General features: G+C 44.6%; 1 protein-coding gene across 1 annotated transcript in view; it reads left to right on the top strand.

Annotated features, from left to right (window-relative positions):
- The window catches only part of espn (espin), a 190,944-nt gene that overhangs the window by 59,289 nt on the left and 104,208 nt on the right, over nt 1–27,447 (top strand). Inside the window, exons 5-7 of the mRNA XM_072244761.1 lie at nt 5,167–5,298; nt 10,977–11,208; nt 18,346–18,614. Coding sequence (XP_072100862.1) covers nt 5,167–5,298; nt 10,977–11,208; nt 18,346–18,614 — 633 coding nt within the window. The remainder of the gene's footprint in view (nt 1–5,166; nt 5,299–10,976; nt 11,209–18,345; nt 18,615–27,447) is intronic.

The following is a 27,447-nucleotide window of genomic DNA, read 5'->3' as shown; positions in this document are numbered from 1 at the left end:
CCATAGAGCAGTAGAGCACAAAAGAGGCCTTTCAGCCCATCTAGTCCATGCCAAGGCAGTAATCTCTCGAGTCCCATCGACCTGCACCTGGACCATAGCCCTTCATACTCCTACCATCCATGTACCTATCCAAATTTCTCTTCAATGTTGAAATTGACTCACATCTACCATGTGAGCTGGTGGCTTGTTCCACACTCTCATTACTCTATGAATGAAGAAGTTTCCCCTCATGTTTCCCTTAAACATTTCACCTTTCACACTTAACCCATGGCCTTTAGTTGTAGCCTCACCCAACCTCAGTAAGACCTACCTTGGTTGTTCCTCCCAAAGTACAACACCTCCTTGTCTGTATTAACCATTAGATTCCATCTAACACTTTTCAGCTAGTCCAGAACCAGTTGCAAGCTTTGGTAGGCTTCCTCACTGTCCACTGCACCTCTAATCTTGCTGTCATCTGCAAATTTTCTGATCCAGTTAACCATGTTATTATCCAGATCATTGATATACATTGATAAACAGTAACTGACCCAACACCAACTCTTGCAGTACACCACTAGTCACAGGCCTCCAGTCGGAGAAGCAACCACCTATTACCACTCTCTGGCTTCTCCCATGAGGCTAATCACTAATCCAATTTACTACCTCGTCTTGAATGCTAAGCAACTGACCCTTCTTGACCAACTGCCATGTGGGTCCTTGTGAAAGGCCTTGCTAAAGTCCATGGAGACAACATTTACTGCCTTGCCTTCATCAGCCTTCCTAGTAACTCCCTTGAAAACTCTATGATTGGCTAGACATGACCCACCACGCACGAACCATGCTGACTATCTGTAATCAGTCTCTGTTTATCCAAATACTTATATATATGTTCCATAGAATACCTACCAATGAATTTCTCACTACTGATGCCAGGCCCGCCAGCCTATAATTTCCTGGTTTATTCATAGAGTCTTTCTGAAACAATGGAACAACACTTACTATCCTCCAGTCCTCCGGCATCTCACCCGTGTATAAATATCCCGATGTTTTAAATATCTCAGTTAAGGCACCTGAAATTTCTGCATTGGCCTCCCACAAGGTCTGAGGGAACACTTTGACAGGCCTTGGGGATTTATCCACCCTAATTTGCTTCAAGATAGCAAACACCTCCTCCTCTGTAATCTGTATACAGTCCATGACCTTGTAACTGTTTTGCCTCACTTCTATAAACTCTGTGTCTGTCTCCTGAGTAAATACAGATGCAAAAAATCCATTTGGTATCTCCACCATCCCTTTCAGCTCCGTGCAGATTGCCACCCTGATACTTCAGAGGAACAATTTGTCCCTTGCTATCGATATATCTGTAAGAGCCCGTAGGATTCCCCTTCACCTTGTCTGCTAAAACAACCACATGCCTTTTTTCAGCCCTCCCGATTTCCTTTTTAAGCGCTCTGTTGCATTTCTTATATTCAGGTACCTCATTTGTTCCTTCCTGCCTGTACCTGCCATGTATCTTCTTTTCCTGAACCAGGGCTTCAATATCTCTCGAAAACCAAGGTTCACTAAACCAGTTATCCTTGCCTTCTATTCTGACAGGAACACACAAACTCTGTACTCTCAAAATTTCACTTTTGAAGGCCTCCCAAGTACAACTTTGTCAGAAAACAACCTGTCCCAGTCCACACTTGCCAGATCTTTCTAATATCATCAAAATTGGGCTTTCTCTAGTTTAGAATCTCAACCTAAGGATCAGACCAATCCTCTTCCACAATTACCTTGAAACTGAAGGTGTTATGATCACGAGATGCAAAGTGTTCCTCTGCACAAGCTTCTGTCAGCTGCTCCATCTCATTCTCTCGTAGGAGATCTAGTATCACACTTTTTCTAGTTGGGATTTCCATGGGTTGATTAAGGAAACTTTCTTCCCATCCAGCCCTTTTACAGAATGGGAATTACAATAAATATGTGTAAAATTAAAATCACCTACTACTACAACCTTATTTTTCTTGCGTCAGTCTGTAATCTCTCTGCAAACTTGTTCCTCTAAATCCCATGGACTGTTGGGTGGTCTGTAATGTAGCCCCATTAACGTGATCATACCTTTTTTATTCCTTAGTTCTACCCATAAAGCTTCACAAGATGAACTCTCCAGTCCCTCCTGTCAAAGCACTGCCATGATATTTTCCCTGACTAGGATCGCCATCCCTCCTCCTTTAATCCCTCCCACTTTATGATGTCCAAAACAACAGAACCCCAGTTCCAAACAAGAGAAAATCTGTAGATGCTGGGAATCCGAACAACACACACAAAATGCTGAAGGAACTCAGCAGGCCAGGCAGCATCTCTAGAAAAAAGTACAGTTGATGTTTCGGGCCGAGACCCTTCGGCACGACTGGAGAAAAAGGCTGAGGAATAGATTTAAAGGTGGGGGGAGGGAAGAGAGAACCGCCAGGTGATAGGTGAAACCTGGAAGAGAAGGGATGTAGTAAAGAGCTGGGAAGTTGATTGGTGAAAGAGACAGAAGGCCAGGGAAGAAAGAAAGAGCGGGGAAGAGCACCAGAGGGAGGAGATGGGCAGGCAAGGAGATGAAGTGAGAGAGGGAAAAGGCGATGGGAATTGGTGAAGGTGGGGTGGGGGCATTATTGGAAGCTTGAGAAATCGATGTTCATGCTATCAGGTTGGAGACTACCCAAACGGAATATAAGGTGTTGTTCCTCCAACCTAAGTGTGGACTCATCATGATAGTGGAGGAGGCCATGGATGGAAATATGGGAATGGGAATAGGAAGTGGAATTAAAATGGGTGACCACTGGGAGATCCTGCTTGTTCTGGTGGATGGAGCATAGATGCTCGGCAAAGTAGTCTCCGAATCTACATTGGGTCTCACCGATACACAGGAGGCCACACAGGGAGCACCGAACACAGTATATAACCCCAACAAATTCACAGGTGAAGTTTCGCCTCAGCTGGAAGGACTGTTTAGGGCCCTGAATGGTAGTGAGGGAGGAGGTGTAGGGGCAGGTGTAGCACTTGCTTTGCTTGCAAGGGGGAAAAATAGTGCCAGGAGGGAGACCACTGGGGAGGGACAAATGGACAAGGGAGTCGTGTAGGGAGCGATCCCTGTGAAAAGCAGAAAGTGGTGAGGAGGGAAAGATGTGCCTGATGGTGGAATCCCTTTGGAGGTAGCAGAAGTTTATGTGCTGGACGCAGAGGCTGGGAGGGGGTGGTAGGAAAGGACAAGAGGAACCCTATCCTACCCTATCTCTGGTAGGGTGGCAGGAGAATGGGGTAAGAGCAGACATGCGTGAAATGGTTGAGGAAAGGAAGCCCCTTTCTTTGAAAAGCCCCAGTCCTGCCCTTCCTGCAACCAAGTCTCACTAGTGGCTACAATATCATAATTCCACGTGCTGATCCATGCCCTACACTCATCCGCCTTTCCTAGAGTACTGCTTGCATTGAAATATACGCAGTTTAGAACATTAATCCGGCTGTGCTCAATGTTTTTATTCCTGACTTCATACTTAGGCTTAACAACATCTTTCTCCGCAATCGTCCCACTATCTGTTCTGTCTCTCTGGTTCTCAATCACCTGCAACTCCCGTTTAAACCCTCAGCCCCCACCCAGTGCAGCACTAGTGAACCTTCCCACTAGGATATTAGTACCCCTCCAGTTCAGGTGCAAACCATCCCTTCTGTATATTCCAACCTCCCCCGAAAGAAAGCCAATGATCCAAAAATCTAAGGCCCTCCTTCCTGAACCATCTTCTCAGCCATGTGTTAAACTGTATGATCTTCCTACTTCTGACCTCACCAGCATGTGGTAGTAATCCTGAAATCACAAAGGAAGTCCTGTTCCTTAGCCTAGCACCTAACTCCCGGAACTCGCCTTGCCAAACCTCGTCCCTCTTCCTACCTATGTCAGTGGTACTCACTGGGCCATTACCTCTGGCTGCACACCCTCCCACTTAAGAATGCTGTGGACTCCCTGACCCTGGCACCTAGGAGGTAACATACCATCTGGGAAACTTGTTCTCATCCACAGATCCTCCTATATGTTGCCCTAACCAACAAATCCTCTACCATTACAACTCTATCTTCTCCCCGCCACCCCTTGCCTTCTGAGCCACAGAGCCAGGCTCAGAGCCAGAGACCTGACCGTTGTGACAGTGTATGTCCGTTCGTTATCCACGTCCAAGCTCAGCTGACCTAGAGAAGGGCACAGTATGAGAATAGAAGGACGGCCCTTAGAACAGAGGTGAGGAGGCTCCCTTCTCACTACTGCCATCAGGAAGGAGGTACAGGAGCCTGAGGTCCAACAACACCAGGTTCAGGAACTGTTATTTCATCTCAACCATCCTGAACCAGAGAGGATAACTTCACTCACCCCAACACTGAACTGATTCCACAACCTATGGATTCACTTTCAAGGACACTATGACTCATGTTCTTTCTATCTTTCTTTCTTTCTATCTATCCGTCTATCTATCTAATTTTTTTATTTTTTGTATTTGCATAATTTGTCATTTTTTGCACATAGGTTGTTTGTCAGTTTGCAGCTCTTCATTGATTCTACTGTGTTTCTTTGAATGTACAACGATTGCCTGCAAAAAAGAATCTCAATTTACTTTGAACTTTGGATTTTGAGTGTCTTTAAGCAGAGGATGGTTAATACCTGGAATACACTGCCTGAGAGAGTGGTGGCAACTGGATCTCTGCCAGCATTTAAGAAGTACCCAGATGAACACTTGAATAACTTGGGCACAGAAAGGCATGTGCCAAGAGCTGGGAGATGGGATTAATATGGATGAGTGTCCCCTAGTTTACGTGGGTGAGTTAGCCTAACGAGCCCGGCCCCGTGCCGTGTTATTCAGTGACACAACAAGGTTGCTAGCAGTGTTAAGTATCACCGCAGTACGGGCAGTCTTTGTGTCACAAAATGGATCAGTTCTTATAGTCACCTTAGTAGTCTAGTCGCTAACACACAAAATACTCTGCAGAAGCTGGGGTCAAAGCAGCACTCACAACACGCTGGAGGAACTCAGCAGGTCGGGCAGCATCCGTGAAAAAGATCAGTCAATGTTTCGGGCTGGAACCCTTCGTCTAGTCTCTATCTTTCTCCAGCAGTGACAGCCAGATCAATAACATTTGCTACGTTTTGTTTGACGTGTATTTCTCTTGTTAATACAGTGTTGCCAGATCTTGGTGGTCAATGGTGTTGACCTGGGTATTCGCGATAACGATGGCTACACAGCAGCAGACTTGGCTGAGTATAACGGACACAGTCAATGCGCCAAGTACCTCAAGACAGTCGAGAACATGGTAAGAGAAATCCACCAGGGAATTACATTTGGAGTTGTGGATAAGTCCCACTGATTAATGCCACAAATGCAGACTTCTAGAAGCAGGATGATTGTTCCCATTCTGTGAACTGACTCACCTTCAAGGACTCATATTCACAGCATTATCTATCGATCTATCTATTGTATTGATGTACACTGGCAATATTGGACCCAAGTGCAGAGGAAAGACAGACTCCAATGTAGAGACGGCGACCAGAGTTTATACATAATAATTCCAACAGAAAGTTGGTGGCTCAGCTGAGCGATACCGCAAGACGCAACATTCTCAGAACTAGGACCTTGCGATTAGCTCTAATCAGGCATCTGCTGAAGTAATACAGAATCCCCAAGACTATCAAAACAAACTTAACAAGTTTAAATGGAAAGCACCAGGAGACCACATTACAAAGAGTGAGTTGTTCATGAAAAAAAAACTCAGGGAACTCTCAACAATTAAACAACAATTAACCAATTCAGGTGCTCTAAAAACTTTGGCACCCACTGCTCTCTGGCGCCCTGCACAGGACTGAAAAGCTTATTACAGTCTGTCTACCTATTAGTCTATCTATGCATTTATCTATCATCTGTCATCTATCTCAATCTATCTATCTCTATGTATCTGAATGTGTATTTACTGATTTTTCTTTATCTATCTATCTTTGTATTTATTTATTTACCTCAATCTATGTATCTGTTTTTATTTTTTTGCACAATGATTCTTTGTCAGTCTTTAATTTTTTATTTTTTTCATAAACCCTATTGTATTTCTTTATTTTCCTGCAACTGCCTGCAGGAAAATGAATCTCAGGGTTGTATATGGTGACATATACATAATTTGATACGAAACTTACTTTGACTGGACTTTGATATTAATTCATTTACCTGTCCCTGATAGAGGCATCTGTGTTTGGGTAAAATTCCTACAGGTAAGAGCAACTCCCTGACACCTGACCTTTGCCCATCTTATGAGGCAGACTTATGATTCTTTGGCTGTGTTGATCACAACCATTAATAGAACGTAGAACATAGATCAGTACAGCACAGGAACAGGCCATTTGGCCCACAATGTTGTGTTGTACCAGTTAAAAAGCAAATCAAAAACACTCTAACACTAATCCATCCTACATATACTATGTCCATATTCCTCCATCTCCCTTACATCCACGTGCCTATACAAACATCTCTTAAAAGCCTCTAATGTATTTGCCATGCCAGGCAGCGCATTCCAGGCATTCATGAGTAAAATAACTTACCCCTCACATCTCCCTTGAACCTACCCTCTCTCACCTTCAAACATGCCCTCTGGCATTAGACATTTCAACCCTGGAAAACTCTCTCTATCTATGCCTCTCATAATCTTATAAACCTCTATCAGATCTCGCCTCAGCCTCTGGTGACCTAGAGAAAACAACCCAAGTTTATCCAACCTCTCATGATAGCACATGCCTTCTAAACCAGGCAGAAACATGGTAAACCTCTTCTGCACCTTCTTCAAAGCCTCAACATCCTTCCTATAATGGAGCGACCAGAACTGTATGTCATACTCCAGATGTGACCTAACCAGAGTTTTATAAAGTTGCAAAATAACCTCCTGACTTTTGAACTCAATGCCTCGACTAATAGAAGCAAGCATTTCATAAGCCTTCTTAACCACCTTAGTGTAGCCACTTTCAAGAAGCCATGAACTTGGATCCCAAGATCTCTCTGCTCAACAACACTATTAAGTATCTTGCCCTTAACAGTGTACTGTCTTCTTGTATTCTTCCTACCAAGGAGCAACACTTCACATTTATCTGAGTTAAACTCAATCTGACATTCCTCTGCCTGTATCAGCAACTGCTCTATATCACGCAGTGTTCTTTGCCAGTCCTCCACACTATCTTGGTATCATCCGCCAATTTACTAATCTACGTTTTGATCCAGTTCATTTATATACATCACAAAGAGCACAGATCCCTGCGGAACACCACTAATTACAGACCTCCAGCTTGAATAAGCCCCTTCAACCACTACCCTCGGCCTTCTATGTGCTAGCCAGTTCTGAACCCAAACAGCCAATTCGTCCCAGAACCCATGCATAGACATCCCACCCTGCAAAAACTCATTTCAGGGACGTAGCACCATCAATTTGCGGGAGACTCCCAGAATTTCCAGGAGAGGTGGGATGTCTGCATGCATCTTAATCTTCTGGATTAGCCTCACATGAGGGACTTTGTCAAAAACCTTACTAAAATCCACATAGGCAACATCCACTGTCCAACCCCCATCAAAATCTCTCATCATCTTGTCAAAAAACTCAGTCAAGTTGGTAAGGCATAACCTGCCACTCACAAAGTCACACTGGCTTTCCCTGGTTAGGTCATGGGTTTTCAAATGCTCATATATCCTATCCCTATGAATTTTCTCTTGCGATTTCCCTTCCACTGACGTCAGATTCACTGGTCTATAGTTTCCAGGAATTTCCGTTGTTCCCTTCTTAAATAGAGGCACAAAATTAGTCCCTCGTCAGTCCTCCAGGACCTCGCCTGTGGCCAGAGAGGACACAAGGATACTCGACAAAGGTCCAGCAAAGTCATCTCTTGCCTCCTTCAATAACGTGGGGTAAATCGCATCAGACCCTGGGGAATTATCCACCTTAATACTAATTAGGAGGCCAACACTTCCTCCTCCTTGACCTCTAAACACCCTAACATTTATACACTCTGCACTGATCTCCTGGTGCTCTATATCCCTCTCCTTGGGAAATACTGAAGCAAAGTACCTCACTCACATTCTCCGCATCCAAGCAAATGTTCCCCTCTTTATCCCTGAGTGGTCCACCCTCTCCCTAGTTATCCTCTTACTCTTGATGTGTGTATAGAATGCCTTGGGATTCACTTTAATGCTACTTGCCAAGGACTTACCATGGCCCCTTCTGACTTTCCTAATTCCCTTCCTTAGTTCTAGCTTCTGGCTCCTTTATATTCCACATTGTGCTTCGTTTGATCCTGACTTCTGAAGCTTTACATACTCTTCCTTTTTCTTCTTAACACATTCATCGCCCGTCTGGACATCCAAAGGTCTCTTATCTTTCCATTCCCGTCCTTCCTTCTCACAGGAACATACCTTTCCTGTACCCTATACAATTGATCTTTAAACACCCTCCACGTCTGATACGGGCTAACATAAAGGTGTTCCTAATTAAAGCTTCTTAGTTCCAGCCTAATGTCCTCATAAATTGCCCTATTCCAGTGTGTGAAGAGACTGTGGATGATGATGAGGGAGAAGTGGAGAGAGGGCACAACCTTGGCAAATAACTTTGTGCCATCTTCCTCTGGTGGACACCAGGGTGTTCACCAGATAGAAGTAATTAATTCACCGGCAATGCAACACCCAGACTCTCCTAAGTAAAAAGTTGGATACACTCAGTGGATCAGGCAGTATCTGTGAATAGGGAAACTGAGTTCATGTCATCAATCAATAAATTTTGTTCTCCTCCCCCACAGAGGCTGCCTGCTTTGCTGAACATTTACCATGTTCTCTGTCATCTCATTTTTTCTAGTTTCTAATGTTCTAATTTCACTGTTTTAAATATTACTCTCACCTTTGACATCAAAGGGCAGAGGATCAATTTTATTTGTCCACAAGATTATTTTCTAAATTTTAGTAGCTTCAGCAGAGAGACCAGCAGAAGACATGGTTATTTTATTTATTTTTATATATACACACACACACACACGCAGTATATATAAAGTGCACACGGTGCCTATAAAAAGTATTCACCGCCACCAACCCCCCCCCATCCCACAGAAGTTTTTATGTTTTAGTGTTTTACAACATTGAATCACGGTGGACTTAATTTGACCTTTTTGACACTGATCAACAGAAAAATACACTTCCCTGTCAAAGTGTAAACAGGTCTCTACAATGTGATCTGAATTAATTACAAATATAAAACACAAAATAATTGATTGGATAAGTATTCACCCCCCTTTAATATGACGCACCAAATCATCACTGGTGCAGCCAATTGGTTTTAGAAGTCACATAATCAGATAAATGGAAATCTGTTTTTGGAGACCTGTGTGCAGTCAAGGTGTTTCAACTGATTGTAGTGAAAATACACCCGTATCTGGAAGATCCAACAGCTGGTGAGTCAGCATCCTGGCAAAAACTACACCATATAGACAAAAGAACACTCCAAGCAACTCAGTGAAAAAGTTATTGAAAAGCACAAGTCAGAAGATGGATACAAGAAAGTTTTCAAGTCACTGAATATCCCTTGGAGTACAGTTGTCAATCATCAAGAATATGGCACAGCTGTAAATCTGCCTAGAGCAGGCCGTCCTCAAAAACTGAGTGACCGTGCAAGATGGTGACTAGTGAGGGAGGCTACCAAGAGACCTATGACAACTCTGGAGGAGTTACAAGTTACAGCTTTATGGGAAAGTGACAAAGAGAAAGCTATTGTTGAGAAAAACTCAGATGAAATCTCAGCTAGAGTTTGCCAGAAGGCCTGTGGGAGACTCTGCAGGAATGGTTTAAAAACAACAAAGTTAATGCCTAGAGTGGCCAAGTCAGAGTCCAGACCCCAATCCAATTGAGAGTTTATGGCTGGGCTTGGAAAAAGGCTGTTCATTCACGACCCCCATGCAATCTGACAGATCTTGAGCAGTTTTGTAAAGAAGAATGGGGGAAAATTGCAGTGCGCAGATGTGCAAAGCTGATAGAGACCTATCCACACAGACTCAGGGCTGGAATTTCTGCCAAAGGTGGAATCTACTAAATACTGACTTGAAGGGACTGAATACTTATGCAATCAATTATTTTGTGTTTTATGTTTGTAATTAATTTAGATCACTTTGTAGAGATCTGTTTTCACTTTGACATGATGGAGTGTTATTCTGTTGATCAGTGTCAAAAAAGCCAAATTAAAAATGAGATTCAGATATTCACCTGTCTGTTAGATTAATAAGGGTGGAAGTTCATTGCCAATCTGTATCAGCCTGCTGAGAAGGAGGGGAAAACTTGTGTTCACATACACCTGCAATGCCCTAGAACACTTAACAACCAATCTATTGCCCTGCTAAAAGTGCCCCTGTAGCACAGCAGGTGTGCTGGCAATATCAGGACCCAAGTGTGGAGGAAAGGCAGACTCTGACGTAGAGACAGTGATCAGAGTTTATTTGTAATAATTCTAAAGGGACATCAGTAGTTCAGCAGAGCGACACCACGAGATGTAACATTCTCAAATCTAGGACCCTGTGATTAGCGCTAATTGGGTGTCCCTGTATGTGTTAGTGAATGGTCCCAGTGTACATTGGTGATCAGTCCCGGTGTGAGTTGGTGATCAGTCCCGGTGTGAGTTAGTGAACGGTCCCAGTGTGCACTGGTGAACGGTCTCAGTGTGTGTTAGTGAACGGTCCCGGTGTGAGTTGGTGATCAGTCCCAGTGTGAGCTGGTGAACGGTCCCGGTGTGAGTGCTGGTCTCCTGTGTGATGGGGACAGTAGAGGATGTGGTTCAGTAGCCAAGCCAGACTCAGACAACCTGGGAATATGATTGTGTAAACGGAAGTGTAAAGAGTTTGTCCATATCTGGTATAAGGGAGCAAGCTGGACTGGATGGGAGGAACAGGGTACGTTCATGCTGTGTTACTTCATCTCTCTGTCTCCTTTCAGAGTGTGGAGCACCGGGTCCTGTCTCGGGACCCGTCCCTGGACCTCGAATGCAAACAGCCTGACTCAGGGATGTCATCTCCCAACACCACCATCTCATCGCAGCAGCAGACTGGGGCGGACTTGGGCTCCCCCTCCAGCACACTGTCCAACTACAACTCCTACCATTCCAGCCAATCCAGTACCAGGGAGACGAGGGGCAGCCCAGCAGGGCAGGCCCAGAGCCAGGGACAAGGTGCGGCTCAGCAAAGCATTGTCACTCTGAGACAGGAGCTCAAGGCTAGAACGGAACCAGGGAAGAAGGGGGCATGGTTTCGGAATTGGAGGGCGAGGGGAAATCATCAGGCATTTAAGTGAGAGATGTGGAGGAATTCATTTCCATGGAGGGTGAGGAATCTTTGGAATTTTCTACCTCAGGGTACTCTGGAGGTTGAACCAAGTCAAAATCAGGTTAATGGTCATGTATGGAAGTGGGTGCATGGTTGTGTGTGGTGGGGTGGAGATTCGTCTCTACCAAAAGAGGAGTAAGGGGGTCCTTCCCTCCACTACCCTGCAGGTCACCCTCAGGCAAGGTGTAGCACAAGCCTAGCCCCCCCCCCCCCCGATCAGGGTCACATGAAACCATGGGAGCAGATGGTAGATGGCCGTATGAGCAGCTGGTGCGATATCACAAGTCCTGGTTATGCGACCACTGACAATCTCTGAAGTGTATTGATAATAGCTGGGGTCATCCATCTTGTAAAGACACTGCCTAGAAGAAGGCAATGGAGAAGCACTTCTGTAGAAGCACTTGCCAAGTGCAATCGTGGTCAATAGAAAGACCATGATCACCCACATCATACAACATGGCAGATAATGATGATGTCATACAATATGGCACATAATGATTACGTCATACAGCACAGCACATAATGATGATGTTGGTGACAGAGGTGTAACGAAAAACTTACTCACGGGTAGTGTTGCAAGCACATAGAGGTACAATGCTCAGAAGGAAAGCATCATTTGTATATAAATGGTGCAAGACGGAACACAATTAGATCAAAAACAAGCAAACTACATTGTATTGGGGAAGTGCTCAAAATGGTCACAGTGTTGCTAATAGGTGAGAGTTGTGCGGATTAGTTCAAGAAATGACTGGTTGAAGGGATGTAGCTGTTCTGGAATCTGAAGGTTTGGGATTTCAGGCTCCCGTACCTCCTGCATGATGGTAGCTATGATTTAAGGCTTCCCACGGTGTACCTAATGTGGACTTCCGGAGTGTGAGGCCAACTTCTGTGACCACAGCATAAACACAAGTGCATTCCCTGTGTGCCATGTCATATGACGTGGCAGTCATGATTTTTCCATGACTATGATTGTTCTTGGCAAGTGCTTCTACAGAAGTGGTTTGCCATTGCCTTCTTCCGGGCAGTGTCTTTACAAGACGAGTGACCCCAGCCATTATCAATACTCTTCAGAGATTGTCTGCCTGGCGTCAGTAGTCACATAACCAGGACTTGTGATATGCACCAGCTGCTCATACGACCATCCACCACCTGCTCCTGTGGCTTCACGTGATCCTGATCGGGGAGGCTAAGCAGATGCTACACCTTGCCCAAAGGTGACGTAGGCTAGCTGAGGGAAGGAGTGCCCTTCACTTTCTTTGATAGAGACGTATCTCCACCCTGTCATCCTATGAACACAAGACATTCTGCCAATAGGGGCAAAAACAGAGCAACACACACAAAGCGCTGGAGGAATTCAGTAGGTCTGGCAGCATCTGTAGAAAGGGAAAACCAGTCAAGGTTTTGGGCCAAGACTGCTGTCACACTGGGTTACTCTTATTGTGTGTTATTCAGACCTGTAGAATGGCTGCTTTTGGTTTGTTAGTGGGGCACTATCTCCATCTAGTGGTAGTGAGAAACATTACATGCTCTATCATTTTTTAGGTTCAACCAGGTTCCGTGCTTGAGAGCAACTTGAATGTTACCTGAGAGATTTGATTAACTCAACAAGGGAGGGTTTTTTAATTAAAAAATAGAAATATTTCATTTATGCTGAGGTCCTGATCTTCTCGCAAATTGTAATAGTTAGGTTTTATTGAAATTGCTTCAGGTTTGAAGGGTGAGGAAGCAAGTTGCAAGTTCCATTTTGACTCTATCACAGAAGGGTTGCAGACAAATGAGGGTTCGGGTAGTTCCACTAGATGGCACCCAGGGCCTCGAGGTTCATCTGATCCAACATCTCAGAATGGGGACCTCCACATCCTGTGCCAAGCATTTGTAAATCTGCCGAGAGTCAAAACAAAATGTTAACAGGAGATGTCAGAGTTAGGCTTTTTATACAGAAAGTGGTGGGTGTGTGGAACACACTGGTGATAGAGGGTGATACAATACAGATATTTAGAAGATTCTGCCTCCTCTACATACTGAGACTTGCCGTAAATTGGGGGACTGCTTCGACAAGTACCTCCACTCCATCCGCCAAAAGCAGATCTTCCTGGTGGCCAAACATTTTAATTCCAATTCCCATTCTCATTCTGAAATGTTGGTCCATGGCGTCCTCTTGTGTCACAGTGAGGCCACCCTCAGGGTGAAGGAGTACTTAGTGACACAAAACAAGGTAGGACAAAGTCAGCATGGTTTCTTTCAGGGAAGATCGTGCCTGATAAATCTGTTGGAATTCTTTAAGGAGATTACACATAGGAAAGGTAAAGGGGATTCAGTGGATTTTGTATATTTGGACTTCTAGAAGGCCTTTGGCCAGCTGCCACACATGAGGGTGCTTACCAAGTTAAGAGCCGATGGTATTACAGGAAAGTTACTGGCATGGTTAGGGCACTGGCTGATTGGTAAGAAGCAGCAAGTGCAAATAAAAGGATCCTTTTCCAATTGACTGCGGTGACTAGTGGTGTTCCTCAGGGGTTGGTGTTGGGACCACTTATTTTATGCTGTATATCAATGGTTTAGATGATGGAATAGATGGCTTTGTTGCTAAGTTTGCAGACAATGCAAAGATTGGTGGAGGGGCAGGAAGTGTTGAGAAAACAGGTAGGCTGCAGAAGGACTTGGATAAATTAGAAGAATGATCAAGAAGGTAGCAAATGAAATACAATTTTGGAAAACACATTGTCAAGCACACTGGTAGTAGAAATAAATGTGCAGACTATTTTCTAAACGAGGAGAAAATCCAAAAATCTGAGATGCAAAGGGACGTGGGAGTTCTTGTGTAGGACAACCAGAAGGTTAACTTAGACCATAAAACTATAAGATATAGGAGTAGAAGCGGGCCATTCAGCCCATCGTGTCTGCTCCACCATTCAGTCATGGGCTGATCCAATTAATCCAGTCATCCCCACTCCTCTGCCTTCTCCCCATACTCTTTGGTGCCCCAGCTAATCAAGAACCTATTTATCTCTGCCTTAAATACACCCAATAACTTGGCCTCCACAGCTGCTCGTGGCAACTAATTCCACAGATTTACCACCCTCTGAGCAAAGTAATTTCTCTGCATCTCTGTTCTAAATGGATGTCCTTCAATCCTGAAGTCATGTCCTCTTGTCCTAGAATCCACTACCATGGGAAATAACTTTGCCATATCTAATTTGTTCAGGCCTTTTAGTATAAGGACTGTTTCTATGAGATCCTCCCTCATTCTCCTGAGCTCCAGGGAATACAGCCCAAGAGCTGCCAGACATTCCTCATACAGTAACCCTTTCATTCCTGGAATCATTCTCGTGAATCTTTTCTAAACCCTCTCCAATGTCAGTATATCCTTTCTAAAGTGTGGTCTCACAAGTGCCTTATAGAGCCTCAATATCACATCCCTGCTCTTATATTCTATTCCTCTAGAAATGAATGCCAACATTGCATTTGCCTTCTTCACCACTGACTCACCCTGCAGGTTAACCTTTAGGGTATCCTGCATAAGGACTCCCAATACCCTTTGCATCTCTGCATTTTGAATTCTCTCCCCATCTAAATAATAGTCTGCCCATTTATTTCTTCCACCAATGTGCATGACCATACACTTTCCAACATTGTATTTCATTTGCCACTTCTTTGCCCATTCCCCTAAACTATCTAAGTTTCTCTGCAGGCTCTTTGTTTCCTCAACACTACCTGCTCCTCCACCTATCTTTGTATCATTGGCAACTTTAGCCACAAATCCATTAATACCGTAGTCTAAATCATTGACATACATCGTAAAAAGCAGTGGTCCCACCCAACGCCGACCCTTGTTTAACTCCACTGGTAACTGGCAGCCGGCCAGAATAGGATCCCTTTCTTCCCACTCTTTGTTTTCTGCCAATCAGCTAACACTCCACCTATGCTAGTAAATTCCCTGTAATTCCACGGGCTCTTATCTTGCTAAGCAGCCTCATGTGCGGCACCTTGTCAAAGGCCTTCTGAAAATCGAAGGTTGAGTCTGTGATGAGGAAGGCAAATGCCATGTTAGCATTCATTTCAAGAGGTCTAGAATACAAGAGCAGGGATGTGATGCTGAGGCTTTATAAGGCACTGGTGAGGCCTCACTTTAAGTATTGTGAACAGTTTTGCCCCTCATCTTAGAAAAGATGTGCTGGCACTGGAGAGGGTCCAGAGGAGGTTCACAAGGAGATTTCGGGAATGAAAGAGTTATTATACAAGGAATGTTTGATAGCTCTGGGTCTGTCATTGCTGGAATTTAAAAGGATGAGGGATGATCTCATTGAACCTTTCAAATGTTGAAAGGCCTAGACAAAGTAGATGTGGAAAGTATGTTTCCCATGGTGGGGGAGTCTAGGGCAAGTGGGCACAGCCTCAGGATAAAGGGGTGTCCATTTAAAAGAGATGTTGAGTATTTCTTTAGCCCGAGGGTGGTGAATTTATGGAATTTGTTATCACAGGCAGCTGTGGAGGCCAGGTCATTGGGTGTATTTAAGGCAAGCCTTGATAGGTTCTTGATTGGACACAGCATCGAAGGTTACAGAGAGAAGGCTGAGGAGTGGGGCGGGGGGGGGGGGGGAATGGACCAGCCGTGATTAAATGGTGGAGCAAATTTGATGGGCCAAATGGCCTAATTCTGCTGCTATGTTTTATGGTCTTATGGTCTTGTATTCTGTTTGGGCAGTCTCTAACCTGATGGTATGAATATCAATTTCTCATTCCAGGGGGAAAAATTCCCTCCCCCCATCCCCTCTTTCTCTGTTCCCCACTCTGGATTCCTGCCTCTTCTCACCTCCCCCCTGAGCCCTCTTCTCCTTCCCTTTCTCCTATGGTCCACTTTCCTCCCCTATTAGATTCATTCCTCTCTGGCCTTTCACCTTCCCCACCCACCTGGCCTCACCAGTGCTAATCCTCCTTCCCTCCCCCCCCCCACCATTTTATTGTGTCACTTTCCCCCTCCCTTTCCAGTCCTAATGAAAGATCTCGGTCTGAAACATCGACTCTTTATTCACTTCCATCGATACTTCCTGACCTGCTGAGTCCCTCCAGCATTTTGTGTGTGTTGCTCCAGATTTCCAGAATTGGCAGAATTTCTCATGTCACAGATAGTCTCATAGATATAAAAACATGTAGGGTAATGAGTTGTGTAGGAGGGAAGGGTTAGTAGGTTATACAGGTAGGCAGAATATTGTGGGCCGAAGGGCCTGTACTATGATCCATAAAAAAACAGATGCAGCTTCAAATATTGGTGGCATCAAATCTGAAAATGCTTATGTTCTGCTTCAAGTTTTTAAAAATGACAGAGAAAATATGTTCCTTTAATGAGCGACATAATTGCGAAAGGGGTTTTCTCTTTTCTTCGCTGGATTTCTTCTTCATCGCTCCTCTGTGATGGGGGGTGGGGGTGGATTCTGTTCCTCGGTTAACATCAGTATTGGCGGTTTGATGAGAGAAGATGACATCACAGCCCTTGATTCACTGGAGGTCTGCTAGTGGGGAAGGGGGGAGAACGTGATTTTTGCACCCAGCATGATTCCCACTGCTCGTCTGCTCGTCTTGCAGTCTCAAAGTTCAAAGTAAATTTATTATCAGTGTAGATATACACCACCATATACAACCCTGAGATTCATTTTCTTGCGGGCATTCACAGTAAACACAAAGAAACACTACAGAATTACTGAAAGATACCACACATTACGGACAAACAACCAGTCTGCAACAGACAACACACTGTGCAAGTTCAAAAGGAAGCAAAAAAAAAATCAACAAATATCAAGAATATGAGATGAAAGGTCTCCTTTATGAGATTGCTCATTCTGTGACCAGCTGTTGGCCTCTGGTGAGCAAGGTTGATTTACAAATGTACAAATCCTGATGCCCGCTCAATCATATAATTAATTGTGTCTAATTGATTGTCGGCAACACGCACACAAAATGGTGGAGGAACTGAGCGGGTCAGGCAATATCTACAGAGAGGAATAAACAGTTGTTTTTTTTGGGGGGGTGGTGCTGAGACCCTTCATCAGTACTGGAAAGGAAGGGGACAGAATCCGGAATAAGAAGGTAGGGAGAGGGGGAGACGAACAACCTGGCAGGTGACAGGTGAGACCAGGTGAAGGTGGGTGAGTTGGGGGTTGGTGGGGGAGGAGGATGAAGCAAGAAGCTGGGAGGTGATAGGTGGAAAAGGTAAAGGGCTGAAGAAGAAGGAATCTAATTGGAGAGGACAGTGGACCGTAGAAGAAAGGGAAGGAGGAGGGTCTCCAGAGGGAGATGATGGGCAGGTAAGATGACTCCCACATTTATATTTGGGAAGGAAAGAAAAGAGCGGCTTTGCATTTATATAGCACCTTTTCTGATCTCAGCACACTCCAAAACATTCTCAACCACATGGCAAACACTGAATGCTGGAGGAAATCAGCAGGTGAGGCTGCACCCAGGGAGATGGACCAACAGTGTGTGTTTCAGGCCGAGACCTCTCATCAGGTCCCGATGGACTGCTTATTTCCCTCCATAAGAAGTGCTGCTTGATGTGCTGAGTTCCTTCAACATTTTGTGCGCGTCGCTGAAGGTGTCCAGCACCTGCAGGACCTCTTGCGCCTCTGAGGAATCACCTGTAATGTTACAAGCTGCACAACGATTATGAAGCACAAAAAAACTGCAAATGATATAAATCTGAAACAGACTGAATGTCCTGGGATATCTATGGGGGAGGGCAAGAGTGAGAAAGATAGAGACAGAGACCAACAGAGACAAGGGGAGGGAGAGAGAGAGAGAGTTGGACCTGCGGAGTATTTCTTGCAATTTTTACTTCTATTGCACGGCAATTTTTGCAACACTCCTTCTTAAGATTCATTAATACAACCAGTGGATTCTCCTTGCAAACAGAAGTTTTTTGGCCTGATTTTGCTTCCCAAGATTTCCAATGTTTTCCTTGGATTCTGATTGAACTTCCTTGTTCCCAGGGCCATCGGTGAATACGGACATGGACACTTACATGGACATGCTGAATCCAGAGGTGAGCCCTCAGGAAAACCAGGCATCTGGGAACAAAGCTCTTCCGCCACCTCCTATGTTCCCGGCTCCGTCTCCCCCGGCGACATCTCAGCCACCGCCACCTCCGCCCTGCTACCCAGCGCCACATCCCCCGGCGGAAGAGCCCTTGGCGGACGTGTACGCCCACACGAGGAGTAACCTTCGGCACGTCAAGAACGAAGCGTCAAATAAGCTGGAGGTGAGGACGGTTCATTAATTGACATGGCAACTAGAGCTCATGTCTTCTCTGGAAAGCTGTACAGAACGCTGGTGAAACCTTACTTCGAGGACTTTGTGCAGTCTGGTCTCCATGAAGGATGTCATGGAGCGAGAGAGGGTGCAGGATAGATTCATGATGATGTTATAAAGGGGTAACAGAGAGCGAGGATCTCACAGAACTCCCATTAAACTGTGGAAGAAAACGTCTTCGGAATACCTTGGAGAAACTTTCCAAAGGAGCCACAACATAGATCAGGACTGGAAAGGAAGGGGGATAAAGCCAGGATAAAAAATTGGGTGGAGGAAGAATACAAGCTAGCAGGTGATAGGTGAGCAGAAAGATAGATGGGTAGGGGCTGGGAGGTGATAGGTGGAAAAGATGAAGGGCTGAAGAAGAAGGAATCTGATAGGAGAGGAGAGTGGACTGTGGGAGAAAAGGAAGAAGGAAAGGCACTAGGGAGAGATGATGGGCAGGTGAGGTAAGGAGAAGGGGGAGAAGGGGTAAAAGGGGAGCCAGAAAGAAGAATAAAAATAGAGAGAAGGGGAAGAGGGAAGGAATTACTGGAAGTTAGATTAATCAATGTACATGGTGTCAGGTTGAAAGATTATAGTCTGGGAGTTATACCAGCCAAAACCAGAATCAGAGCAGAAAGACATCTGGCCCACTACACTGATCCTAGCTCTTTCGAAGAATGGGTTTCCTAAAGGGAAATACTGCCTGACGAGTCTTTGAGGAAATAGCAGACAGAATACATAAAGTAGAATCGGTGGATGTTGTGTACTTGAATTTTCAGAAGGCCGTTGACAAGGGTCACATGTGAGGCTGCAAAACAAAATATAGGTCCATGGTATTATAGGAAAAATGTTAAAATGACAGATGATTGGGTGGCTGGCAGAAGGCATAGAATGGGAATAAAGGGGGTCTTTTCTGGTTGGCTGCCGGTGACTAGTGGTGTTCCGCAGAGGTCGGTGTTGGGTACGCTACTTTGCGTGTTATATGTCAATGAATTGGTTGATGTGGCCAAGTTTATAGCGGAAGTTGATACGTTCTTGACTAGTAAGGGTGTGAAAGGTTACAGGCAGAAGGCAGGGGAATGGGATTGAGTGGGAAAATAAAGCAGCCACAATCAAATGGCAGAGCACAATTGATGGGCTGAAAAGCCTAATTCTGCCCCTTTGTCTTATGAAAGAACTATCTATTTATTTCTATCCCATGTGTTCTTTCCCACAGCCCTCTAATTTCATTTTCCATGATGTGTTCACACACAATGAAAATGACACCTAAATCCCCTTGCAGCAGCCTTCCAGGCAGTGTTTGATAACTCAAGGTCAGATATTTGGTATTTTCAGATCAAAGCTGCTTTAATACTGGTGTTAATCGACTTATTTTAAATCCTTTCTGACAGCGGATAAAGTAACACCACAGTAGTGTGTTAAATCTTTGTTCCCCGCTGACTGTGGGTACTTGAGTCTCCACTGTGAAGATTTTTACCTCAAACTCTCTCAGTGATCCCCACGAGTAAGTACACAACAAACACAATCTAGATGCATTACAAGGGTAGATTATTATTAGGTTTGTCTTCAAACCTTATAGAGTGGTGTTAGGATATTAATACACACTCAGTGGCCACTTTATTAGGTACCTCCTGTAGCTATTGAAGTGTACATTCCGAGTGTACGTTCATAGCTTTCTGCTGCTGCTGTAGCCCGTCTGCTTCAGGGTTCAAATTGTTGTGCATTCAGAGTCGCTCTTCTGCAGACCAGGGTTGTAACGTGTGGTTATTTGAGTTACTGCCGCCTTCCCGTCAGCCTGAACCTGTCTGGCCATTCTCCTCTGACGTTTCTCATTAACGAGGCATTTTCACCTACAGAACTGCTGCTCACTGGATGATTTCTGTTTTACGCACCGTTTTTCTCTGTAAATATATAGTTTTCTCTGTAAACGCTAGACACCATTGGTTTGAGTATCAAACGCTAGACACCATTGGTTTGAGTATCTTAGAAACTACTGATCACCTGCATGAATATCGCGGGTGATCAGCAGTTTCTAAGATACTCAAACCATCCCGCCTGACACCAATAATCACCCCACTGTCAAAGTCACTTAGAACACTTTTCTTCCCCATTCTGATGCTGGGTCTGAACAACCAGTGAACCTCGTGACCATGTCTGCATCCTTTTATGCATTGAGTTGCTGCCACGTGATTGGCTGATTAGATTTTGCATTAATGAGCAGGTGTACAGGTGTACCTAATAAAGTGGCCACTGAGTGTATGTCTCTAGGCTGTGCAATAGGTGGTGAGCGAAAACAACGAAGCAATTTATTAAATAATAGGACTCACTGAGAGAAGCGAAGTGTTTCCGTCCTGTGCATCTCATTTGAGTCCTCACAATATTGGCAGAGCGTGTCACTGCACACAGGTATTACTCTTTACACCTCTCCGTATCATTTGATAGTATGAACACACTTCTATACTTAATGCCATTGTGTGGCCCTCTGGGGTGAAACATCCTTCTACTGCCCTCGATGGCGTGTTGTAACATCAACGAGACAGTCAGCCAAACTCCGTTCAAAAATGACAAAAGAGTCAGGGTATAGTCTCCTAGCTTCTTGGTTTTATTGCAGACTCAATGGCATGATATAGTGAACAAGAAGTGAAAAGGCAATGCTTCTGCTGCGGAAACAGCAGGACGGTTTTAGATAGAAACTTCTTTCACTCCTCACATAAACCTCTGGCCTTCTGCCAGCCAATGTGCCTTCCTACTTCCTACTTCCTGACTGCATAGGAAGTGGCCTAATTGAGATCGGAAACTGTTCATTTCAAAATAAAAGCTGAATGTAACAGCAAACCAGTAGCCCGAAAGGCAGAACACCCCTTGTTTGAGGGGCTTCAGCACCCGATTCCAGTCACTCAGTGTTCAGTCGCAGAAGAGCACAAGGTTGTGGTCCTGCCCGACCTGACCCAGCTCCACCCTGTCCGGTGGTTGTAGAACACTAGACTGTGGTGTTTCCCCACCGAGCTTCAGTGCATCCCTCAGCACGTACTGCTGCCGCCCACGATGTGCCAGTTGATGGCATTCCCTTATGAACTTCTTGCTGTGCTGGGAGACCCAACAAGTTTCAGGAAGGCGAAAAGTCGGTCTTCCAGGAGTTACTGATCTCCCAGCAGTATCTGATGTTCTTCCTGTCATTCCATTCATATCCACTGAAGAACCAGGGCAGAGGCAGATGATTTGGGAAAGTGAACAGACCACGAGAGACACGGCTTAGTGCCAGTGTCCCACACCTTCACTGACCTAGATCCAATTCCATGCTATCTGTGTGGATCTGTACATTCACCCATTGTTATCAGACTCTCATGCACTAAACATTAACCCTCAACCTCCCAGTCACCCTCATCATGTTCCGTGAACTTGTTTACCTGCAGTGCAATTACTCTGTGGCTGTAACACCATTCTCTGCATTCCGTTTTACTGTTTTCTTCCTCAATGTACTTATGCATGACATGATCTGATTGGATGTTATGCAAACTTAAGCTTTTCACTGTATATGGGGCAACAACGGTAAACCAAACCAAAGAACACCCTGTAATGGTGTTGGTTTCTCTTGGGTACTCCAATTTCCTCCCACATCCCAAAGACATGCTTGTCGTTGGGTTAATTACCTCTTTCCCATCTTAAAAGTCACGAAGTCAATGGCATCAGCGCCGGACTCCGGAGCGAAGGCTCCCGAGTTCGAATCCAAGTCAGGCCACCTCCCGAGCACGCTTTCCATCCGTGCCGGGTTGAGCGTCGAGCTAGCCACTCAGTCTCGTTAAAAAAAAGGGTCGAGTCAAGAACGTTCATATCGTGACCCGGTTAATCTGAAAGGAGACCAATCCTGACACCACACGCCAGACAAGAATGGCTGACTGTCTGGTGCGACGCGCTAAAGAAAAATCTTGAAAGTTTCTTCCCCCATGGTTGAACAAGTTGGGTCTTTATTCTTTGCAATGTAGAAGGTTGAGGGGGGACTTGATAGAGGTATTTAAAATTATGAGGGGGATAGATAGAGTTGACATGGATAGGCTTTTTCCATTGAGAGTGGGGGAGATTCAAACAAGAGAACATGAGTTGAGAGTTAAAGGGCAAAAGTTTAGGGGTAACATGAGGGGGAACTTCTTTACTCAGAGAGTGGTAGCTGTGTGGAACGAGCTTCCAGCAGACGTGGTTGAGGCAGGTTCGATGTTGTTGTTTAAAGTTAAATTGGACAGCTATATGGACAGGAAAGGAATGGAGGGTTATGGGCTGAGTGCAGGTCGGTGGGACTAGGTGAGAGTAAGAGTTCGGCATGGACTAGAAGGGCCGAGATGTCCTGTTTCCATGCTGTAATTGTTATATGGTTATATGGTTATATGCAGTTAATCTGATCAACCATTCTGCCTAGCCCCTCCCAGCCTCCTCTCTTTATTATCACCATGACTGCACTGGGTGGCAGGGTGGAGATACATCTCTACCAAAGGAGGTGTAAGGCACCCTTTCCCTGCACTGTAAACATTCAAACCACTTTTTTTATAATGCTGTTTGCCTTATAAGTGCATGCTGCTATTTATGTATTTATACACATTTTAGCCCACATCCATATTTTAGCCTCTAACTTTGTATAATTATTTATAATTGTTGAGGTTGTTTTTTGTTGCATGTCGTGCCCTGACCAACACAGCACAGCAAATACCTAATACACTGAAAAGTATACATCGAAGAAAGTTAGCCGTTAAATCTTGATCCTTGATCCTAGTAAAGTTGGGAAAGATAAGTGAGTGGGGGAGGGGGGAGCGAGAAGCAGGGAGGTGATAGGTGGAAATGTAAAGGGCTGGAGAGGGATCAATATGATGGGAGAGGGCAGTGGACCATGGGAGAAAGGGCAGGAGGAGGGGAACCAGAGGAAGTCGAAAGACAGTTGAGGAGAAGAGAAGGGATAAGAGGGAAGCCAGTTTGGAGAATAGAAAAACTGAGGGGAGGGGACAATTTTGCTTGAAGTTTGAGAAATGAATGTTCATGCTGATTGGTTGAAAGACTACAGTCTGGGAGTTATTTCAGCCATTATGCTGGTCCTAGCTCTTTGAAAGCATGGTTTCCTTAAGGAAGTTTGTTGAAATTCTTTGAGGAAGTAATAGTCAGGATGAGCAAAGGATGTTGTTTACTTGAATTTTCAGAAGGCTTTTGTCAAGATGCCACGCATCAAGCTGCTAAACAAGATACAAGACCATTGTATTACAGAAGAGGTACTAACATGAACAGACTGGATGGCTGGCAGAAGGCAAAGAGTGGGATAAAGGAGAACTTTTCTGGTTGGTGGCGATCCTTGATCCCAGTACAAGTGGCTGATGGGAGGATGAGTGGATGTTAAGAGGCACAAAAGAGACAGTGGGTTGTGGGAAGTAAAGGCAATGGGAATGATGGAATTACTCTGAGAGCCAGCATGGACACCGATGGGCAAAACAGCCCCTTCGTCTATCTGAAGGATCTATGAAACACCGGTGGAGTGGATTGAAGGGGCCGTGTTGCCTACCCTACTCCGATTTCTTGGTTCCTTTGTGAGCAGACTTAACAAGATATGTTGTTATGTTGCAATTAAACTAATTATAAAAACAGCAATCACAAATGCATTTTACAGCTGAACGCTCGTGTCAAACCCTTCAGCGCTGATTAAACTTATTAGGTGTTGAAGGAAGCATAGTGCCCCATTGTGTGAGTTCACAATTACCTGCTCTCTGATTGCTGTTATTTACTGATCCGAGAGCACTGACTAACCTGTCTAATTAGCAAAAACCCTCACTGTTTAATGAGCATCACACTTGTGCTGAAGACTATCTCAATGTAACAAAATAATTCATTCTTTTTAATAATCACCCTGGGAACTTTGGCTGTTTTTCCCATTTGTGGATGTAGAAAGATTTTTTTTTTAGCTTGCTTCACCTTTCATATCTCAAAGTTTACCGCTAATGAAGTATAGTCACCATTGTATTGGAGCAAGCACGGAGAGTAATGTGATATGAATACTGCATTATACGTTGATAGATTCATTTTATTAACTCGCAAGATGTGGGTGTTGTTATCTGAGGCAGAATTTATTCCTATCCCTGTGGGATTTGTTTGTCAATTTGGAAATCAGTTACTGCACAACTAATTGTGAGTCTGGAGCCATGCATGGGCCTGTCTAGTAAAGCTGGTGCATTTTCTTCCTGGACAAGAGACAACCAATGCGCTCATGCATCAACACACAGAGAACGCTGTAGGAACTCAGCATCTACGGAGGAAAATGAATAGTCGACACGTCTGGGCCAAGACCCTTTGACAGGACTGCTACATCAGCTCATGCAATTCTTAGCCCAATTCTAAGAATTAGAATTTAAAGCCCAATTCTTAGCTCATTCTAAGAATGCAGTGTGTATTCTTACATTAGTTCAGTAATCTCAGGATCTCAGTTGTATGCAAGTTAAATATTTCTTTAATTACCCAAACTTAAGTTCCTCAGCTGCGATATTGAGATTAATACTGGTCACCAGCTGCTCGTCCGTAGTCAACTTCAAGCTCCCGGATTGGCCAAGCACTAAGGAAGAACTAAACACAAGCAATGCTAGAAACACTCAGTAGGTCAGTCAGCATCTGTGGAAAGAGGACAGAGTAATACTTTATCTATTTAAAGTAATATTTTATACACTCTTACTGTAATTTGTGGTATTTTTAATGTATTGCCCTGCAATGCTCTGCAAAAGATAACATTTCCCAACATATGTCAGTGATTATAAACCTGATTCTGATTCTGATTCTAGGCCAATCTCCTTTCATCAGAACATTTTTCATGAATGATCATCAAATTGAAGTACTATTTCTGATTTACTCTGCACAGATGCTGAGTGGTTTTAGCATTTGTCCATTTGTCGGTATCTCAGACAGACTCTCTGTCACCATCGAGGGAGAGAGAGATCACTCCTGCAACGACGAGAGCGGGAGACCAGCTCTCTGAGCCCTCCGACTCAAGGACCAACAGGCTCTCATTCACACAAAAGAGAGAGAGAGCAAGAAAGAAAGAAAATCACCCGACTACAGATGCCTTCGTCTGACAGTAGCGCACACCGCCTGCTGTCTCAATATTTCAGTCTCCCACGACACTTCAGTAGCGGGCATTGATGAGGAACCGGCTCGTCTACGGGGCCACACCCTGAAGGCACACACCTTCCAGGCCGCACCTGGAGATATCGAAATGCCAGGCCACATGGCCAGTGCGAAAACCCACCGCTCACGGAGAACTGTAGTTTGAGCTGTAGCTGTAGATCACGGTCTCTGACAGGACCCCAGCCACGGACGAACTGGACGTAGCCACCTGGTTCTACAAAAACCTATGGCACCATCTTTTCTTGCACTTCTAGCACTTCTCCTCTTATTGAAGAAATGTTTAAGGGAAACATGAGGGGGGAAATTCTTCAATCAGAGGATGGTGAGAGTGTGGAACGAGCTGCCAGAGGAAGTGATAGATGCAGGTTTGATTTCAACATTTAAGGAAAGTTTGGATAAATACAGGAATGGGACGGGTATGGTCCAGGTGCAGGTCAATGATAGTAGGCATAATAACTTTGGCACTAGATGGGCCGAAGGACCTGGTTTCTGTGCTGCTGTACTCTGTGGCTCCATGACTCAAATGAGATCACCTCCCATTCTTGTAAACTCAATAGCCTAGAGCACTTAATCCCTCCTTGAATGACCCACCCGCCATCCATGAATCAATCTGGCGAACATTTGCTGTGCTCCATTTGTTGGAAGTGCAGTATGTTCCAGGTAGTGAGATTGTACCTGTACCCAATGCTCTTGGAGCACGCACATTCGGAACGCAGCAGCTCTCCTGCTCTTCGATCCTCTAGATTCATGCACAAGGGCACCCAGGTCCCTCCGAATATACTTCTAATATCGTCAGCACTTCTTTAAGGACCCTGAACTGGGGGAAATATTTTGTCTTTATCTGAAATAATTATCAAAACATAAAAATGTATTGGAAACGGTCAGCAGGTTGTATGGCATCCATGGGAGGAGAAACAGTGGGAGTTGTACAAAGTTCAAAGTCAATTTATTATTAAAGTACGTAGACGTCACCATATACAACCCTGAGATTTGTCTTCCTGCGGGAATACTCAATAAATCTATAGAGAAGTAACCATAACAGAATCAATGAAAGACTGCCCAACTTAGGCATTCAACCAGAGTGCAAAAGACAACAAACTATGCAAATACATGGAATAATTAATTAATTAATTAATTAATATGTGTATGTATGTGTATATGTGTGTATATATATATATCAAGAAAGTGAGTCCTTGAAAGTGAGTCCATTGGTGTGGGAATATGTCAATGATTGGGCAAGTGAGGTTAAATGAAGTTATCCCCTTTGGTTCCTGATGGTTGAGGGGTAATAACTGTTTCTGAACCCGGTGGTGTGAGTCCTGAGAGTCCTCTACCTTCTTCCTGATGGCAGGAGTGAGAAGGGAGCGTGGCCTGGGTAGTGGGGGTCCCTGATGATGGATGCTGCTTTCCTGCATCAGCGTTTCATGCAAATGCACTCAATTGTTGGGAGGGCTTTATCCATGATGGTCTGGGCCATATCCACAACTTTTTGTTGATTTTCCAACCATCTTGATCGAGATGCAGGTAGAACAAATCCAAAGAGCAAGAGTGATTATTGAGGGAAAATAAAAAGAGAAAGAAAACAGTCCTGATGAGGGTTGAGATCCCTCATCGGGATACTTACTTTCCAGTCTTGATGAAGGGTGTTGGCCTGA

This window comes from Mobula birostris, chromosome 27 (genome assembly GCF_030028105.1).
Source record: "Mobula birostris isolate sMobBir1 chromosome 27, sMobBir1.hap1, whole genome shotgun sequence".
NCBI classification, from domain to species: Eukaryota; Metazoa; Chordata; class Chondrichthyes; order Myliobatiformes; family Myliobatidae; genus Mobula; species Mobula birostris.
The sequence above is the reverse complement of the archived record's forward strand: the minus strand, read 5'-3'. Positions and strand labels throughout refer to the sequence as shown.